Here is a 17,959-nt window from a genome sequence, read left to right as displayed (position 1 = left end):
ATGATGGATCCAGCTTATACAAAATTATCCGCCAGTAGATTTGAAGGAAACTTTTGCTAAAACTATGTTTTCTCATTGCATAAGCACCTCTATTTTACTACAGACAAAAGAACAATATCCAGACTGGACGACGATGGAAAATCGTAAAGAATGGGAAAAAGAGTTTCAAATACATTATCTTACACCAGTTTTTTGTGAGGTGGAAGAATTACTTGTTGACATTAAAAAAAAACTTATTACAGACACAAATGCAAGCAGTAAACTAAACAGGTTTGTTGTTAGTTTCGTTTGTAACAAAATTACACATGCAAGGAGTTGCGGTCAACATTAACATACATAAGACAACAATATTTTCATGTTAATGTGATCTATATTTTGTAAATGAGGAAATTGCAATTTAACACATTGACTATTCAAATATTCAGTTCCCATTCAATAATTTGATTAGCAATTGAAGTATTTGAAAAATTCATTTTGCTGAATCCTACATTCAGAATAGATATAATTTCTGCAAAAGTTAGTTTTGTAGTGATACAGTGGAACAAAAGCTCAACATTTTTTTGACAATTAAGCCACTTGGGACAAAAATTTAAAACAAAACAACAAACAAAATTAAATGTGTCGAATATATGAAATCTTGAATTTTATTGAAACTTTGTAGCCTAGTTCAGTAACAGTCATTTTAACTTCGGTAGACCTCTGTATCCGCAATGGAACCTAATAAATCTCTTTTGAGAATTTAACATTTGGAAAATAATGACATTAAAAAGCTATACCACAACACCACAAGCTGAGTCTGGATTAATTATCAACATTATTAAACAAGCCAATTGTATGTCAAAATCAAGCTTTTTAGAGCCAAACAAAAATAAGTTGAATATTAAAACTTTTTCAAGCGAGATATAAATCGATATGGTTACAATCTAAACACTGGAGTAAATAACATAATGAAATTACAAATATATTAATGCTCTATAGTAAAAAAAATTAGAGGCAAAGTATCTTTGCGGCCAGATGAAAACAAAATGAATAATGAAAAATAATCAATAACAGCATTAAACATAGATCAACCAGTACTGAAGCCTTAGGTCATATATTTGAGGTGTTAGTGGTCTTCAAACCTTCATCCACAGCCATGAAATAATGTTTGATAGCCTTTAGGTCATCCATCTATTTTACACTGAATACAGTGTTATATTGTATAGTCCTAACATTTCATATTGTGATTAAAATGAGATTATTTTTAACATGTATGATAATTGGAAAACATATTTAAGGATTGCCACCAAAGAAATACAGTATTTATTGACTTTAAATATTCTTTTTATCTTAGAAACTTTTAAGGAATTTAATGTTTTGTATTTCATATCAGATTTCTGGATGAAACAAAATCAGAATTCAAGCTTTCTGAGCTTTCATGTTTTCACCCATCCCTTTGGAAATTGATCAAACATTCAAACTCATCACATCTACTGCATTGCATTGCAGTTTCCACTTCATCAGGTGATACTTAAATTTACTTTTGTTAGTAATTTTTACAACATTATTTGCCTATCCAAACTATCATTTTAAGTGAGATGGTGGGTATAATGTTTAAACTTATGACCGTTTACCTGTGCCAGCATACTAAAATGATGATTTTTTCAGTGTGCTTATATAATTACTAAATACCTTTATTAAAAATGAACTGAATAGATAGCACCACCTCATTTGAGTGACACCAGCAACATGTACTTTTCATATCTTATTTTTTATATGATAATCATTTCAAAGATCAAACCTTGATATGTAAAGTGCTTGTATTATTTGGAAGGACTGGAATCATTCTTGTTCAGCATTGCCTACCCAAACTGTTACACCCTGGGTGAGGTGGGAACATGGTATTTAAATTTGATATGTATAATCTTTGATGCCAAGACATTCAATTCACATGAATTCATTAATATAATTTTAACCTTAATATAAATAAAAAGAATAGTTTGTGTATTATGAGCATAGCATAAATATATGAGCAAGTGGCTTTTTTTTTTTCATTGGCATCTTGTTCTTTACAGCTCTACACTTTACTTTCAGTTAATGAGCAAATAAGAACATGAATTCCAGTCTTTAATGTTTTCATTATGGAAAACATCTGGACTTGTCACTGTAAAAACAGACTAATACTATTATGATTGTGTCAGATTAATAATAATTTGGCAACTTTTGGTGGATAAATATTAAGTGCCAATCATCTAGAATCCTATCCCCAAGTTATATCCGATTGTTTAATATTATTTATACTGTTTTCACGATAACAGGTGAAGTGCTTCAAAATATTCTTAAAGCACCAAACTTACACCTTGTACAGCACTTGGAAATTGTTCTTAAAGTTCAAGGAATGATGATACAAAAGTGAGTTTGTAATCAATACTAACTTAGGCAAGTAGCATGTAGCCAGGTAACAGGTTGTGGTTTGGTATATGAATAAGTTTTACTTAGCAATTGAAGAATTGTTGTATTACATCCTCCGTACAACAAAGATATATATTTGAGGGGAATAATATGGTGAGATAAAAATGTGTCAATCATGGTTCATCCAGCTCTTATTTTCTCCACTAAATCCCAAGATTGTGGATATATAATAACTGAATGCGTTCTTGTACAAGTGGCTTTGGTGTTCCCATCCCAAAATAGGCACCCTGTCAGGTAAAACTGTAAGATTCCAACCTAGGATTATAAAATGACATTGCTTACAGTCATTGTTTACAATATTTTGTCATATTGCTACACTCAATATTTTTTATTGGTCAGGTTCCGTAAAATCTTTTAGTTTTTAAACAAAGCAATTTAATACGCCCGTGGTAAGCTGATGGCCACTATGAATTATGGGGTGATTTGATTTTGGACTTTGGATATTTACCCAACGAAAAAATTGTATTGAAATTATAGTCATAGTCAGCCTTATTTTTTCCAACCAGCAAAATAATAAATGATACTGAAGCCGAAATACTCGAAAATGGTCAGTACATAGTTTTATCTTGGAAGGAAAGCCACAAGGAACCTGATCTGGTTATCAAGCTGCGCCACACATTGTTCTAGTATCTACAAGAATTAAAATTTAGAAAATTACTTATTATTACTTACTAATATTATTACTTAGACATTTTTCGTGAACAGGATTAATTTTTCATCCATTGAATTATTCCCATACACATACCATACCTTATTTTTTAGATTTCAGGACACCTATGATATGAAAGATGTGGAAGGTATAGCCTTCGTGCAAATTAGAGATCATGAAACCTATGAAAATGGAAAGTTGATCGATAACTACATAAAAATATGGAACCAGGTATCATCTACTTCAACATGTTTCCTATTTACTGCATGCAACTTAACTTTCGAGTATCCAGTCAAATTACAATACAGGCATTTTCATTCATATTTTTGATACAGTAGTATGTGGTATTGATGAGAATTGAACCAATATGAAACCAATATGAATGTGTCACAATTAAAATTATATCCTATAGTAAGTACATCAGGTATTGTAAATCTCATATTTTTTGTAATTTTTTATTACATGTATATAATTATATATATTATTGATAGATGTATAAAATTCTGGAGAGAAAATATCACAGTAGAAGAAATATACAATACTTGAAAAAGATAAGTGACCGAAGTCCTGTAACCATGGCTTTACCAAGCTTGCGAGGAAGAGGAAACTGTGCTAGATTATTGACTGAATACCTTGTTGATATACAAAATGACTTTCTCACGAAATGCAGAGACATTGTTGGCCGGTGAGCAATAATACAAAATTGTTTTTTCTTGCAAGCGTTTCAAGGAATTAGCAGTTATGATGGGGAATTTTGATAATAACAAATTTCATGACAATTCTCCATGAAAATTAAATGTTTTTCACTTGCAAGGATATTTTTCTTTGTATAATTTTTACTGGTTTACATGGTTTGTCCTGGGCAAAAGTTCTGTGAGGTGTCATATGCATGTGCTGATTGTCTGAGATATCAGCAATAATAAATGATTATTTATAGTGATTAGAATGTGACACTCACAAAACCTACTAGAGATAGAGCAAACATTTTTTGGTCAGGAATTTCTAGCTTTTCTAATGTCAGAACATGAAAGTTGGCTTTTTTGAATAGGAGAAATTTAAAGATTATATGGGAAGACTGATATTACAGCAAAGTTCTTACAAACATTCCTCCAATATAAATAAAGTTATAACTTTATAAATATCAACTTTTTTTACCTACAAAGAATTCCTGAAGTGGATGTATCAAAGTTGAAATCATCAGATTTTGTTTGCGTTGACAAACAGAAAGATTTGCTGCCATTGATCCAACTTCATACTGCTTATACTGTCAGAGAAAATGAAAATGGACGTCAACATTGCATCACTTATAATATTGATGCACTGGAAAAACTGGTTAAATTTCATCCTTTGTTCTATTAAAATAGTCTGTTAGTAATGTGTCCTATTAATCAATGCTATTGTGTATGAACCTCATGGTTTTTAGACATGCAAGTACAGAAAAGTTCCAAATTTCGGAAAGCTTTGTCTCATTGCCATGAGCTGACATTAACAATTTGAAAAGATACACCTCAATGTACAAGTAATACCTTGACCTTCATCAAGCTGTAACATTTTGGTTCTGTCAATATATAGATTTCCAAACTTTTTCGACTAATGACGCATTTCCAATCTGTAATACAAATCGTAACACACCAAAAATATTAACATTAATTTATGACAAATTTTCAAATGCATCACTATTCAATCAGTGAGCCTGTGTTTGTTGATATAGAGATTCATAACGTTGTGAAGTCTTATTTTGGAAGAACTTACAAATATTATTTTTTACTGTAGCTTGCTTCAGAAACACTGCCTAATAGATTTTCTTAATTCATTGTAATTACTTATTCTGTACTCATTTATCATTTTTGCTCAATTTCTATATACTGTTCTCAAGTTTCTATATATTTTTAGGCAAAAGAAAGATTTGTAGCTTATAAGAAAATGATTAAAAAGAAGGTACAATTCAGATTTTATTTAAAAATATATATTTAATCTTTTTTTCAATTCTTTTTCAACACAATTATAATATCTTAGTGTTCTCTCATTAGCATATATTAAATTGATGTTCTGCATACATTCTATTCAATGCGTCCACTGCTACTTTCTTTTGTCAAATAAAGTTTTGCTTATTTAATGGAGCAACTTGTGTTCAGACCTTACCATGTATCAAGTATGCTCAAGATTTTGGAATAGGCTCTGATTGGGATGTGGTGAAAAATAATGTTACACAGGTATGACTTCAATGTTCTCAGACAAAAATACACAGCCTTTTTTTAAATTGTTACAGAATACGTTTCAAAAATATCTCATTTAAACTAATTAATTACAATATTCTTGTATAATTGATTCTCAAAAAAGCAACTTGAATAGGCAGGAAAACTTACCAAAAACATTTTAATGGCATAAGCAAAAATTGGAACCACTATACATTGTCAAGTCAGCTGCTATTATAGTAAGCCTGCAAACGGTTTCTATCTTGCCGAGTGCATGATTGCCTTGCTAACTGGGTAGCGGCCATGATTTAGAAACTTTTTTGTCAACATTCCTCTTTATGTGATGGTATTCACAAGAAATAAAGAAGTATTAGAGAGTCTTCACTCTTGTGCAGGACACAACTCATTGTATCCAGCGCCAAATATGGCTTTTGTCCCCAAATATACTTATGCATCATTAACATTAAAATTTAAAATGCTTTTTATAATCAGGTATATACCGAGTTTATGTTTTTCCAGATACCTTTACCCGGACCAATGTCGAATGAAGTTGAAGAGATGTTTCAACAAGTTACTTTGGCAGATGTGTGTGAAGGAGTTAGAACTCTAACCCAAGCTATCAGTTTTCTTGCTAAGGTTTGTAACGTATATGTATATATATATATCTACCTACCGGTATCTGCCAAGAGTGTACTGTTTATACAAGATAAAATAATTCAAAATTCAGTTCAAGTGTTAAGATTTAATATGGTATTACTTTTTTACTGGTAATTGTCATTCTCCATATTCAATACATTAAATTCAAAATGATATGACCAGTAAGGGGCAGTGTGATAATTGCATTTTTCTATATGGTTGTAAAAACATCTACCGTAATAGATATTTTTATTCATTAGAGTCAAATAAAGCTATTTAATCTAGTTTACCTGAATTCCGAATTCGTTCAAATATGTCATAGAACCAACAGTGCAATAACAGTTTTTCAAGCCATCAATAATCTTTATTTATCGGTGCCTCAAATTTACCATTTCCACTATTTTATTTTTCCCTCTGAGTTTCATCATAACATAACACATACTCATGATATCCTAAACTAAGCATGATGTAAAAATGTCGAATTTTAATGATTCACCTGGTTTTTATCATCTCCGAGGTGCACAAATACATCCCCTAATTCGCAAACCAATGAGTACAACTAGGCCTGTATGTCAATGTTCATACACGTTAAAAATAGAATTTTTCATGAAAGATACTTTTGCAGCAATGTAATTTAGTTATGTGAAGCCTATATTTCTTGTTGAGCGTGATATTTTATTGCAAGAACTATTGTTTGGGCACAGGATTTCTGTAGTTGAAATTTCAATATGCCTAGATAATGTTTATGGGGTCTATTTTATTTTTCTATAATTAAATAAAGTGTATTTAGCACAGGCATCATATGTAGGTACACAATATTGTGAATTATTGTAGCTTTCATGTAATAATTGCAAACAACATAATAGATACAAGCTGAATCAACAAGGAAACTTCGAGATTACTTGAAAAATGATCTTATGCTTTCATCGTCTCATTTGTTAATGATTCCAAAATCAGCCCAGATACAACATGCTCTTGCTCTGTATCAGAAACTATCTTGTCACAAGGCAGTCAGTTTTGTGCAACAAGGTCTCAATCCATACAAAGAATCACTTCAAGAAGGTAAGTTAAAATCTTAGTCATTTTGGGTTTGCATAGATAAATATAGTCTATGTATTAAATAAAAGTGATGTGGAGATGTATAAGAGGGAGCTGACTCTGATGACTGTATTGGTCGTATCGCTTCCCCCAGTCAATACCAAAAGCATTGTGCTTATTATTACATATTTGCTTTCATTTACAATTGTTTTTATTTGGCGAATCAGTCCTACATCATCAAGCACAACAAAAATTTAACCCATCATCTAGATCAGGGGTGGGCAACTTCTCTAGTCGGCGGGCCAGATGTGGGAAAATGAAGTACTTGGCGGGCCGGATGATTACAAAAAATTCTTCGGTATCCAATCTTTATTAGATGCTCATGGTGATGCTCTGGAATATTATACTGTCTATCTTGATACATTCTGGTTTAAACAAAGAAATATTCATAACCTTTTATTTGGATTGATTTGGATTAATCAAGAAAAGCATGCAGAGCGGAAAAAGCACGCATGCTGATTTCCAGGTTTCTGAATCTTGCGAGATTTGACGGAGCGCTTTCACAATGAATCGGCAACGAAAAAGCAAAAAGTGATTACTCAGCGCCAAGACGTCGCCGGGCCATTAATACCGCACTTATCAAACACCAATATGACGGCGGAGGAGAAATTGCATAATAAACCAACATAACTTTGACCTATTAATCAAGAAAAGCATGCAGAACGGTAAAAGCACGCATGCTGATTTCCAGGCTTCTGAATCTTGCGAGATTTGACGGAGCGCTTTCGCGATGGACCGAAAAGTATGATTACTCGGCGCCAAGACGTCGCTGGGCCATCTCGCACGTATCCAACAGCAATATTGCGTAATAAACCAACGTAACTTCGTCTTTTCGGCTTCGGTAAAGCGATTCAGACAGTAGAAAAACAACAAAATGAAATTTTCCGCGGACCGGCAAAAAAGCCTCGCGAACCGGCACCGGACCGACGGTTGGGAACCACTGATCTAAAGCATATAGAACTTTTATTGCTTAAATGAGTTCTCAATAAAACATGTCTTCCCCCAATAGTTTTCTGAGATTACATCGAATTTTCAAAAGTATTATTTGACAGACCAACTGGGAGTTGACCTCGATGACCTCATGGTCGTATCGCTCCCTCCTGTCAATACCGAAGCAATTTTATTTGTATTATGTATTTTTTTCGTATTGATCACTGTTTGTTTTTGGTTGACAAAATAATAAATCTGTTTATGTGGATATGGATTATGTTTATGGAATGTTTACAACGCTTTCTGCTTTGACCTTATATTGTTTGTTTAACAAGTGTGCTAACGCAATTGTTTGTTCACTAAGGCAATTGTTTATTTTACCAGCTTGCACTGACAGTGCGGTGAGAGTAGATCGGCAACTTTCAGGAATGATCCGTCGGACCACATTACAAGGTGTGGTTGGATACAGTCAGCGGGCCGGTCAAAATCTCGTCGCGGGCCGGATCTGGCCCGGGGGCCGTATGTGGTCCACCCCTGATCTAGATTAGTGCATTGTGTTGCAATATGTTCTTATATATTTTACTACAAAAACAGTTGAACAAATAGAAATTGAAGATCAGGAAACTTTGAGAAGTTTGAAGGAAGCTTTCGAGCATACTGATGTTACTTCCCTTCAGCAGCATATCAATGAAATGTTGATCAAAGTTCCAGATTTTAAACCTTTATGGAGGTAGGCATAAATAAACCCAACTACATCTAAATTATAGCCAATTTTCAAACTATGAGTGATTAGGGATTATTTCCCAATGTGTCTGGATTCGTTGTTGGTCATGCAGTGTCCAAAACGACTATCACCTGACTTGTTTGCAAATGACATAGACTGGAATAATAATAAACTTTTCTTTCTATGTTATATATGACTAATTGAACTGATTTAAAACATTTATAGAATCTTGATATTAAAATTTTTAGATTTGAGATTTACTAGAAATGTATTTTTTCATTTAATAACATAGTAAATCACTTTCAATTAATTTGACAATTGTTAAAACCTCATTCATTCAATTCTGAAACTTTCGTAGCAGCCGTGTGTTTGATATTATCTTGTGTCTAGTTACTCCTTACAACTGATAATATGATATGGTTTATTTTTCATAATTTAGTTTGATCTACATTTTTCCTTCCTTGGAGTTTATAGAAGACTATCCATCCAGTTCCTGGTATGAAAGAATACCTGTCGAAGTTCGTTTTCAGCATGTATCACATTTGTTTCGTTTAACAGTCCTGGGATTCAATTCTTTAACATGAACTTAATATACAGACAACTCAATCTAATTTGTGTAGATGGTTTTTAATCAGATTCTCAACTGTTTTCAGAACATTCACGAATCACTTGTAATATTAAAATGTTTAATGGTAATACTTTTCCTTATTTGAGGTTCAGAAATGTGATTCAATATTTACTTTTTGATATGTATTATATTAAGCATGCGATTCATGTCAACTGATATTATTTTCAGAATATCCTAAACTGTACCATGTATTACCCGGATTTAAAAGATATGTAATAAAATGTCAACCTGTCTGTTGTAATCTTGTATATATTTATTTCATCATGCAAGTCTATCCAAGTATAATATTCTCATTAATTAAAGTATGAAGTTCCAAAAGTAGCGGGACAAATAACCGTAAATGTTATGTTTGTATCGCCCTAAATTTAACTTTCTAGTCCCCCAGCTGTATATTCTTAATCATTGTTAGTATTGTTTAGAGCAGTGTTTCCCAACATTTTGCTGCATTTTTCCCTTTGTCTATTTCTATCCATTGTCCCTGCTAGATCAAAGAAATAAAATACACAGTCACAGTTGAACATCCTATTCATAGACTAATGTGTTAAATTTATTGTAATATTTGAATATTGATAATTTACCAATGCAATAGTGTATAAAAATATGTAACCAACTGCTTATTTTGGTCACGAAATCTGTGGTAATACCCTCATAGCTATTTTTATGTCACCAAGCATGAAAACTCGTTAGTTGTTCATCATAAAAATGGAACATTATCTATTGACATGCAAGAAAATTTACAGCCAGTTGGGAAAGACTGGTCTAAAGAATTTAGCGATTATCGTTTTATGCTCACTAATTGTATAAAAATATATATTCATCACATTTAACTGCATGAAAAATGAATTGAAAATAATTAATGTATATTCGTTTGTGGACTGCTGCTGCTAAATTCAGGCTCGATGATTATTGATAGAGGCCCGATTTCGATAACATCGAACAATGGGATAGGATAGGATTTACATATATATCGCGGAAATAAGGAACGATATGTCTGAATAATCAATCATATGTCGAACCACGGCTTCTCGTCTAGTTACCAACCCATGTCTGGTATGGGAATAGCCAGTTATTTGTTTCACATACATATGGTTGATGGTGGAGGCAGCCGTAACAGACCATCGGTGCGATGGCAGAGGTGCCTGCTGAGTGTTGTCCCGGTCTGCAAACGACATTAAAACCATATACAATTGTCTGATAACCAGCGAATAACATTAAAAATGCCTTCAAACTCAAGAGGAAATGGCTTTTCTTTAAAAAATACATATTATGCGGATAGTTTCAAATAATAAGCATCAACCTTCAAATACAGCAAATGAAAATGTTAATCTTTGGTATATTTTGGGAGCTTTTTTGTCGCATATCTCCGCTCTTGCGGAAGTTCTATAACGCGTCTATATTTCAGTGAATGAACAATGCAGTAAAGGGGTAATTGAAATTACATGGAAACAGATGTGGATGTGCCAACCGAAGCCCTCTACCCTTCCTTTATACACTTATTGAGCGAATAGTTGTAATACCTCATGTCGGATATGTCTTCAGTTACCTGAACAATGTAGCTGAAATGTGACCTGGAACAGTTTTTCTATAAATTATCTTATACTAACATGCAAAACTTTGTGATAAATGACAACTCAAATTGAGACACATCGTAAGAAGAACGTGAATCAATATAGTGTTGGAATGACGGAGTGCACAAGATTTGTCGCATTCGAACAAGTATCATAAATAAAATAAATGTGCTTGTCAGATATGCAGAATGGTGAATAGTTAATGAAATGTTTTATGCGCTTTCATGTACACCAACATTTTTTAGTTTTGAGTTTAGTTTTCTATGTTGTCACTTGAGGTAGCTTCTAATTTTATTTTACGTACCGGTATATTGACATTTACAACAGAAATATACAAAATACCAAAAGCAAATCAATTACTATTTTTGACTTTGTTTTAAGTATTATCCAAGCGTTCAACGATACAATGACTATGCTACCATTTTTAACCTTAGCATCTCCCCATTCTATTTGGGTTGATGCTCGAACTACATACACATCGTTTATGTACTAGAGTTCTTCCGTTCTATTGCTAAGTTATTCATCACATTAGTCTCAAACTCATACTTAGGATAAACATTGAGACATGATAGGATTTCTATATTTATTAAATCTGATCTGATGTATAGGCAGTATTAGGCATACCATACGTCCCACTTTTAAACGTCTCTTCCCCTGACGTCCCGACCGGTCAGCCAAAAATCCCACTTTGGCATTTAGTCAGCCAGCATAATACACGAACATTATCAATTATTAGCATGTTCTCGTTACTACTGTTGCTGTATGGCCTTATTAATAAAAGATGATTTTGTTTGTTTTGTTGTTTTCCGTTATCATTGTTAGCGAATAATTAGTGCAATTCGTTACGCGAAATCCCTGTACAGTGTACGCCAGCCCATTTCGCAGTAGCCGGTAGCCTGGCAGCTGTAGAAGGCAATCTCTTATCAGATTAAGCTTTCAGTGCTCTAGGCAAATTAATTAAGTTTTGTATCGTTAACGTCATATCCATTCTATTTTTCGAACCGAGTCCGATATTTAGACGGTGAATATGCGCCTGAACTCTCGATGACAATACGGTTAATGAAGACTGTAGGGATGGGTTTAAATGTAGGCTTATGTAGTTGAATCGGAAATGTAAAGTTGAAAAAATAACTGATGAGGGTGAAGGCGTACCGCTCTGAAGTCAACAAATATGTAAACCCTAGGCAGTATGCTAGAATTGTAGACAGACTTGATGAGTTACTTAAGTATAAGCTTATTTTGACTCGATAATCAGTATAAAAAGAGATAAAATAATTGATGAATCTGGGAAGCGAACAAAACATTACGTAAGGTCAACTTGGCAATTGTTTCTGAGGATGAAAACGACTGTACAATAGGTACCGCTCGCCTTTTACTATCGGCCGAATTAAGGTGAAGAAAAGTGTGCAGTGGTCGCAGAAAAAAAATTTAAAGACAACTGATCAAAATTATAATTTGGTGCCATATGGTAAATCTACAAATCAAAATTGGGATAATTGAGGTGAATGGTATAAAACTAATATAAGTAGTACATGCCTATTGCCGAGCGTAAATTTAGGGAAGTAAGTGGTGGGGAGGGAATAAAATACAACTAAACCGGGTGATTATGACCAATCAATTTATAAAACAATCCCTCAAGCTCACGAACACACCTCATGCACACACTAAGAAAAGAGAGGAAATTAATTAAAGAGTAAAATGAAGTGTCGGAAAAGAGGGTGAAGTCAGATTTCTGAGGCAGTTACGGGAGACCGCCGTAGCGTCCCCTTCGGTCACACCCAAAGTACAAAAGCAATCTGGTTTCCGACGGCATAGCCGCCGAGAGGACCAACCACAAATGGGTGAAACTTTGCCAGAGGCAAGAGCAATGGAGCGACATAACTCCTCATACTTTGAGTGCTTCCGACGAGCCGCGTCAACTCTGGCAAACGAGTACTACGACCCGATTTCCTCGAAAACCAAATCGGGCGCAGCTATTCTAGCAGCGTGCTCTTGACAAACTACGTCGATATCGCACCTAGATGACTGTGGGTAGGTGAGTTAAGATCTTTTCCTGTACCGAATCGTGCCGCTCCTTGATATTCATTACTGGGCGACAGGGATTTAGCATATGAGAAAGAGTCTCGTTTGCCTAACCACACCCACTACAAGTCCACAAGTTCCGCATATGTCGTAAACCGTCTACAAACGGATCGCAGCGGCAGAAGATTTATTCAAGCTTTCAAAACCCACGAAATCTGAAACTGAGCGAGAAAGCGTGGAGAAAAAATGGTTTGAGCAACCGAACCGGGAATGACAGGAAATTTCAATGGTCCCGAAGCTATCTCCACCGCTCAACCAACGGGTGTTGGAAACATGGTGCAATACCCAAGGGATCTTCTTGCTGTTCTCGATCAGGGGATTGTTAGTGGTGATCGTGAAGTTCCCTTCTGAGGACACAGCCCAGCAAAGACCGATACCGCGACCCATAGGGCGCTAAGAGGAGTTATCACGTTCGGGAAAGTCGATTATCAGGGCCTGCGTCGCCTCTCGGACTCGATAAAGCCTCGACCAGCCGAGCAAACGAACGGACCATGGAGTCGGGGGAATTCGAAGTTTTGAACGCCTGGTCAACCCTAAATATGTCCGCTTCGCGGGCAATATTCCATCCGACGATCCGGTATCCCATGCTCTTGCCAAGGTACCTCCAGAAGTCATCCCGGTCGAGAAAAGCAACCTCTCTGCAATTGAGATGGAAAGGCTTTCTGTCCGCGACCATCGTGCCTCCCGAACAACCAATGCAAGGACACAATGGTGTTTAAATTGCATTCTGGACCATCGCGTAAACTCCTCACATATTGAAAGTTGCGCATCTAACGGTTGCCGCGACAACGCACACAGAGCATAATTGTCTGCAAGTCCTGGCCGTTGACGGTCTGGCGCACATTGCAACTGGTTACCGACCTCCGGCTAATCTTTGACACCCCGGAGGATGAATTCCATCACCATGTTAAAAATGATTGCCGTGAGAGGGCATCCTTGACGGACTCCTCTACCAGCTTGAAGGGGATGTGTCACCATCGAAAGTGCAATAGTACGACTTAACCGGAATACCGGTAGGTGCTCGCCACTAATACAGTCTAATAATACTGTAATAATTAGTTCAGAAGATCCAGTGTGCTGCAAGGACACACAGATAGATTCGAAGTTCACGGTGCAACAAAGAGACTTTATTAAAATAGTGTAAAATCCACGCTTAAAGCAGATAAAATAAGAGCGACAAAATACGATCCTTACCCAGGGACAGCAGAAGCAAAAAGAGGTTGACAATGGGAATCCGCAGCACAGTTCACATATGCAGTGGTAACTGTGCTATTTATGAATTCGTTTGCACTATTTACCGGTAATACCTTATCTCGGTTAATATTAGATAATATAGCAGGGTCTTCGTTCACCGTTACTGGCCTTTTCAAAGTTCTCCTTGTGCTTGCCAAATAGAAATCTACTCCAACTATAATAGTCATGTTTCATAGTGCTACATCTTTTTTCATCTGCAAACCTACCCCCATAGTTTCTGTTATCATCCGACTACTTCTTTCCAAAAATGTCACAATTTTATGGATTTTCGAGAGTCACTCTGGCTTCCTCAGCAGTAATGGATATGTGGATATCTGCGGGTGATCTCTTCTTCTATATTGGCCATATTCATATATCCATATTCATATATTCATATATATTTCATATATTCATGGCCATATTCATATATTGAGTTTATTTGTGCATTTGCAATAACTGCCATCTAATATTGAGGCTAACCCTTGCTGAATTGTATAATAGTTTATTTATTCATATATTGAGTACTACTTTGTCTATTTGCAATAACTTCCATCTAATATTGCAGCTGAACTCTTGCTGATTTGAATGATAGTTTATTTATCCATATTCATATATTGAGTTTATTTGTGCATTTGCAATAACTGCCATCTAATATTGAGGCTAACCCTTGCTGAATTGTATAATAGTTTATTTATATTTATTCATATATTGAGTACTACTTTGTCTATTTGCAATAACTTCCATCTAATATTGCAGCTGAACTCTTGCGGATTTGAATGATAGTTTATTTATCCATATTCATATATTGAGTTTATTTGTGCATTTGCAATAACTGCCATCTAATATTGAGGCTAACCCTTGCTGAATTGTATAATAGTTTATTTATTCATATATTGAGTACTACTTTGTCTATTTGCAATAACTTCCATCTAATATTGCAGCTGAACTCTTGCTGATTTGAATGATAGTTTATTTATCCATATTCATATATTAGGTACTACTTTGTCTATTTGCAATAACTGCCATCTAATATTGAGGCTGAACTCTTGCTGATTTGAATAATAGTTTATTTATCCATATGCATATATTGAGTACTATTTGTGTATTTGCAATAACTGCCATCTAATATTGAGGCTAACCCTTGCTGAATTGTATAATAGTTTATTTATATTTATTCATATATTGAGTACTACTTTGTCTATTTGCAATAACTGCCATCTAATATTGCAGCTGAACTCTTGCTGATTTGAATGATAGTTTATTTATCCATATTCATATATTGAGTACTACTTTGAATATTTGCAATAACTGCCATCTAATATTGAGGCTGAACTCTTGCTGATTTGAATAATAGTTTATTTATTCATATTTATATATTGAGTATTTGCAAAAACTGCCTTACCTTCACATCATTCATTCATCCATATTCTTTATATTGAGAAATATTTTGTGCATTTGTAAATGAGGCTGACCCTCGCTACTTCAAATAATGTTTATTTATCCAAATTTCCACTTATATATGAGGGCTACTTGTATATTTGCAAAAACTGCCTTTTATTTGTCAGGCTGATTTATTGCTGCTCCAAATAATAGTCATCGTTTACCTATTTAAATATTGGGTTTGAGTTTTTAATAGGCTACGGTTGTTGTCTTGTTTGAAAGGCTTACTAATAATAGTTATTCAACCTAAATTGTATTTATATATATGACTATCGATCGTATGTTCACCAAAATTGTTTCTTAATTGGGGTATATAATAATTTTTCAGTCACCTATTTGCCAAAAATTTTTCTTGTTACTTATCGATTTTAATCGGTAAGTATGTTGATAGGTATGTGTCTGTCTGATCAGTGTTTTTCAACCGGGGTGCCGCGGCACACCGGTGTGCCGTAGAATGTTGTCAGGGGTGCCGTGGGAAAATCTCCAATTTGTGTGTATATGAGGTGTTCTGCCCGGTAGAGTAATCATGTAGTACTGTTCCATAGCAAAAGGTGGCAGAAGCAGGTGGCGATTTGCAAGCACGGATGCAGCGGCATGTAATTGTGACGTCATATAGATGTCACGTGATACGAGCCCGCATTCGACCATAGTTACCTCATAATGATAGTTATTCGACTCTTTCGTTCCGGCCGACTGACGCTGTACGATTACAACTTTTTTCGTTTTTTTGGCGGTATGAAATGTTGACATTTATTTCCAGAGTTGGTTTCATGTTTTCGATTCAAGGCGAGTGAGGAGGAGCGGTGTGGTATATTTTGGTGTTGGACGCACAGTACAAGCTAATTTTCTGCCAGAATATCCTCATTCCTTTTCTGTCGACCGGCGTTTACCTGTTTACGGATGAATTCTATCACAATCAGATAAGTGCAATAATTTTTTTAACATTTACGGTTAATGACATTTTGCAAACAGAAATTGGCTTTTTGTCGTTTTTTCAGTTTTTCCTGGAGGGCAACTAGGATTTATATTGTTCAGACTGCAATATTGAAGCTAAGAGTATCATAGACTTCCTATATCTGTATATTTTTTCTTCAATAAGGTATGATGTCTGTGCATGGTTTTCTTGCATGGCTCACTGTCGTGAATTAGTACGGTATCATACTTGCACGGATGGTCTGCTCACTAACACTCTATTTACTTTAAAGCCAAATTAATGCATGTGGCTAAACCTTGAATATAAAAATCACTTTGCTCTGCATGAATTACACTGCATGATTCTATGATCTGTATTTGAAAAATTAATCTTTATTTTCTTGCATGTCAGTTTTTTTAGTGTTGCATGTTTATCCTGAATCTTCACTTCCGTCCAAACTCCAAAACCAAATTACTGATAAATCCAGATAATTACTGTAACCATATATTAAAAATGCCTGCTACGCATTGCTCTGTTCCGGGGTGTTTCTGGTCAAGGAAATAGAAGAATGTCGAAAATAGAGCTTTGTTCTCTATTTTGCGGCCAGAGTTTGCCAAAAATCAGGAAGAATGCAGACATCGGCAGGAATTAAAAAATTTTACTTTGTCACTCCATGATTTTGCTCGGGGTGATATAATTAAACAAATGCTTCACAAAGAATCGTAAGTAATCCAGTCATATTATTTATTTATATATGAAGTTTTGTACTTCGAATAAATTATTATAAAAAACTGTTTGAATGAATATTTCAGCGCTGCTATTTGTGAAGCCCATTTTCGCAAAGAAGATATTTTATTTGAAGGCAGACCTAGATTGAGGCTAGGTGCCAGGCCCATTCTCAATTTACCTAAGAAAAAACATTCAACAATACCTCGTAAGGCACCAAAGGAAAGGATGTTTGTAAAAAAGCCGAAGTATATTTCATTGAAACACTTGTGGAATGCATGTGAAAAGCTGCCATCAAACATAAAAGGTTTCAGAGATATTCTAAAATATTGTTATCATGTATATGAGTTCCACATCTATGAACTAAGATAATGAATTTATTTGACAGAAAAGTGGATTTTTTACGACCAGAATGGCCTATTTATAGCAGAGTTGAGAGAAAAGGATTGCATTATACCCAGAATAAGGTTTATACAGTAATTAATGAGTTTTCTTTAAATGAAGACTTTAAATTTTTGTCAACTATTAGTTTTTGTATTATCAAAGGATACAGATAAACTCAGACCTAAAGATAGAAAAAGTTGGGGTTTTAGGGTGGCAGGTCAGCGTCAACGTATTTGAAGATCTCGCCTATGATTCGATATACAACATGATGTGTAAGTAGATAGTATGCTATGGAATTCTAA

The 17,959-nt window shown here is 34.6% G+C and overlaps 1 protein-coding gene across 1 annotated transcript in view; it reads left to right on the top strand.

Moving 5' to 3' along the window:
• Positions 1-10,172, top strand: part of LOC120347296 (E3 ubiquitin-protein ligase rnf213-alpha-like) — a 37,156-nt gene extending 26,984 nt beyond the window's left edge. Inside the window, exons 23-34 of the mRNA XM_078111623.1 lie at positions 104-270; positions 1,373-1,503; positions 2,298-2,391; positions 3,214-3,331; positions 3,592-3,785; positions 4,264-4,432; positions 4,994-5,038; positions 5,236-5,313; positions 5,815-5,931; positions 6,798-6,993; positions 8,554-8,689; positions 9,123-10,172. Coding sequence (XP_077967749.1) covers positions 104-270; positions 1,373-1,503; positions 2,298-2,391; positions 3,214-3,331; positions 3,592-3,785; positions 4,264-4,432; positions 4,994-5,038; positions 5,236-5,313; positions 5,815-5,931; positions 6,798-6,993; positions 8,554-8,689; positions 9,123-9,267 — 1,590 coding nt within the window. The 3' untranslated portion in view covers positions 9,268-10,172. The remainder of the gene's footprint in view (positions 1-103; positions 271-1,372; positions 1,504-2,297; positions 2,392-3,213; positions 3,332-3,591; positions 3,786-4,263; positions 4,433-4,993; positions 5,039-5,235; positions 5,314-5,814; positions 5,932-6,797; positions 6,994-8,553; positions 8,690-9,122) is intronic.
• The last annotated feature ends 7,787 nt before the right edge of the window (positions 10,173-17,959 follow it).

Source organism: Styela clava, chromosome 4, assembly GCF_964204865.1.
Source record: "Styela clava chromosome 4, kaStyClav1.hap1.2, whole genome shotgun sequence".
Classification (NCBI taxonomy): domain Eukaryota; kingdom Metazoa; phylum Chordata; class Ascidiacea; order Stolidobranchia; family Styelidae; genus Styela; species Styela clava.
Note: the sequence above shows the minus strand (reverse complement) of the source record. Positions and strands in the feature narration are given on the sequence as shown.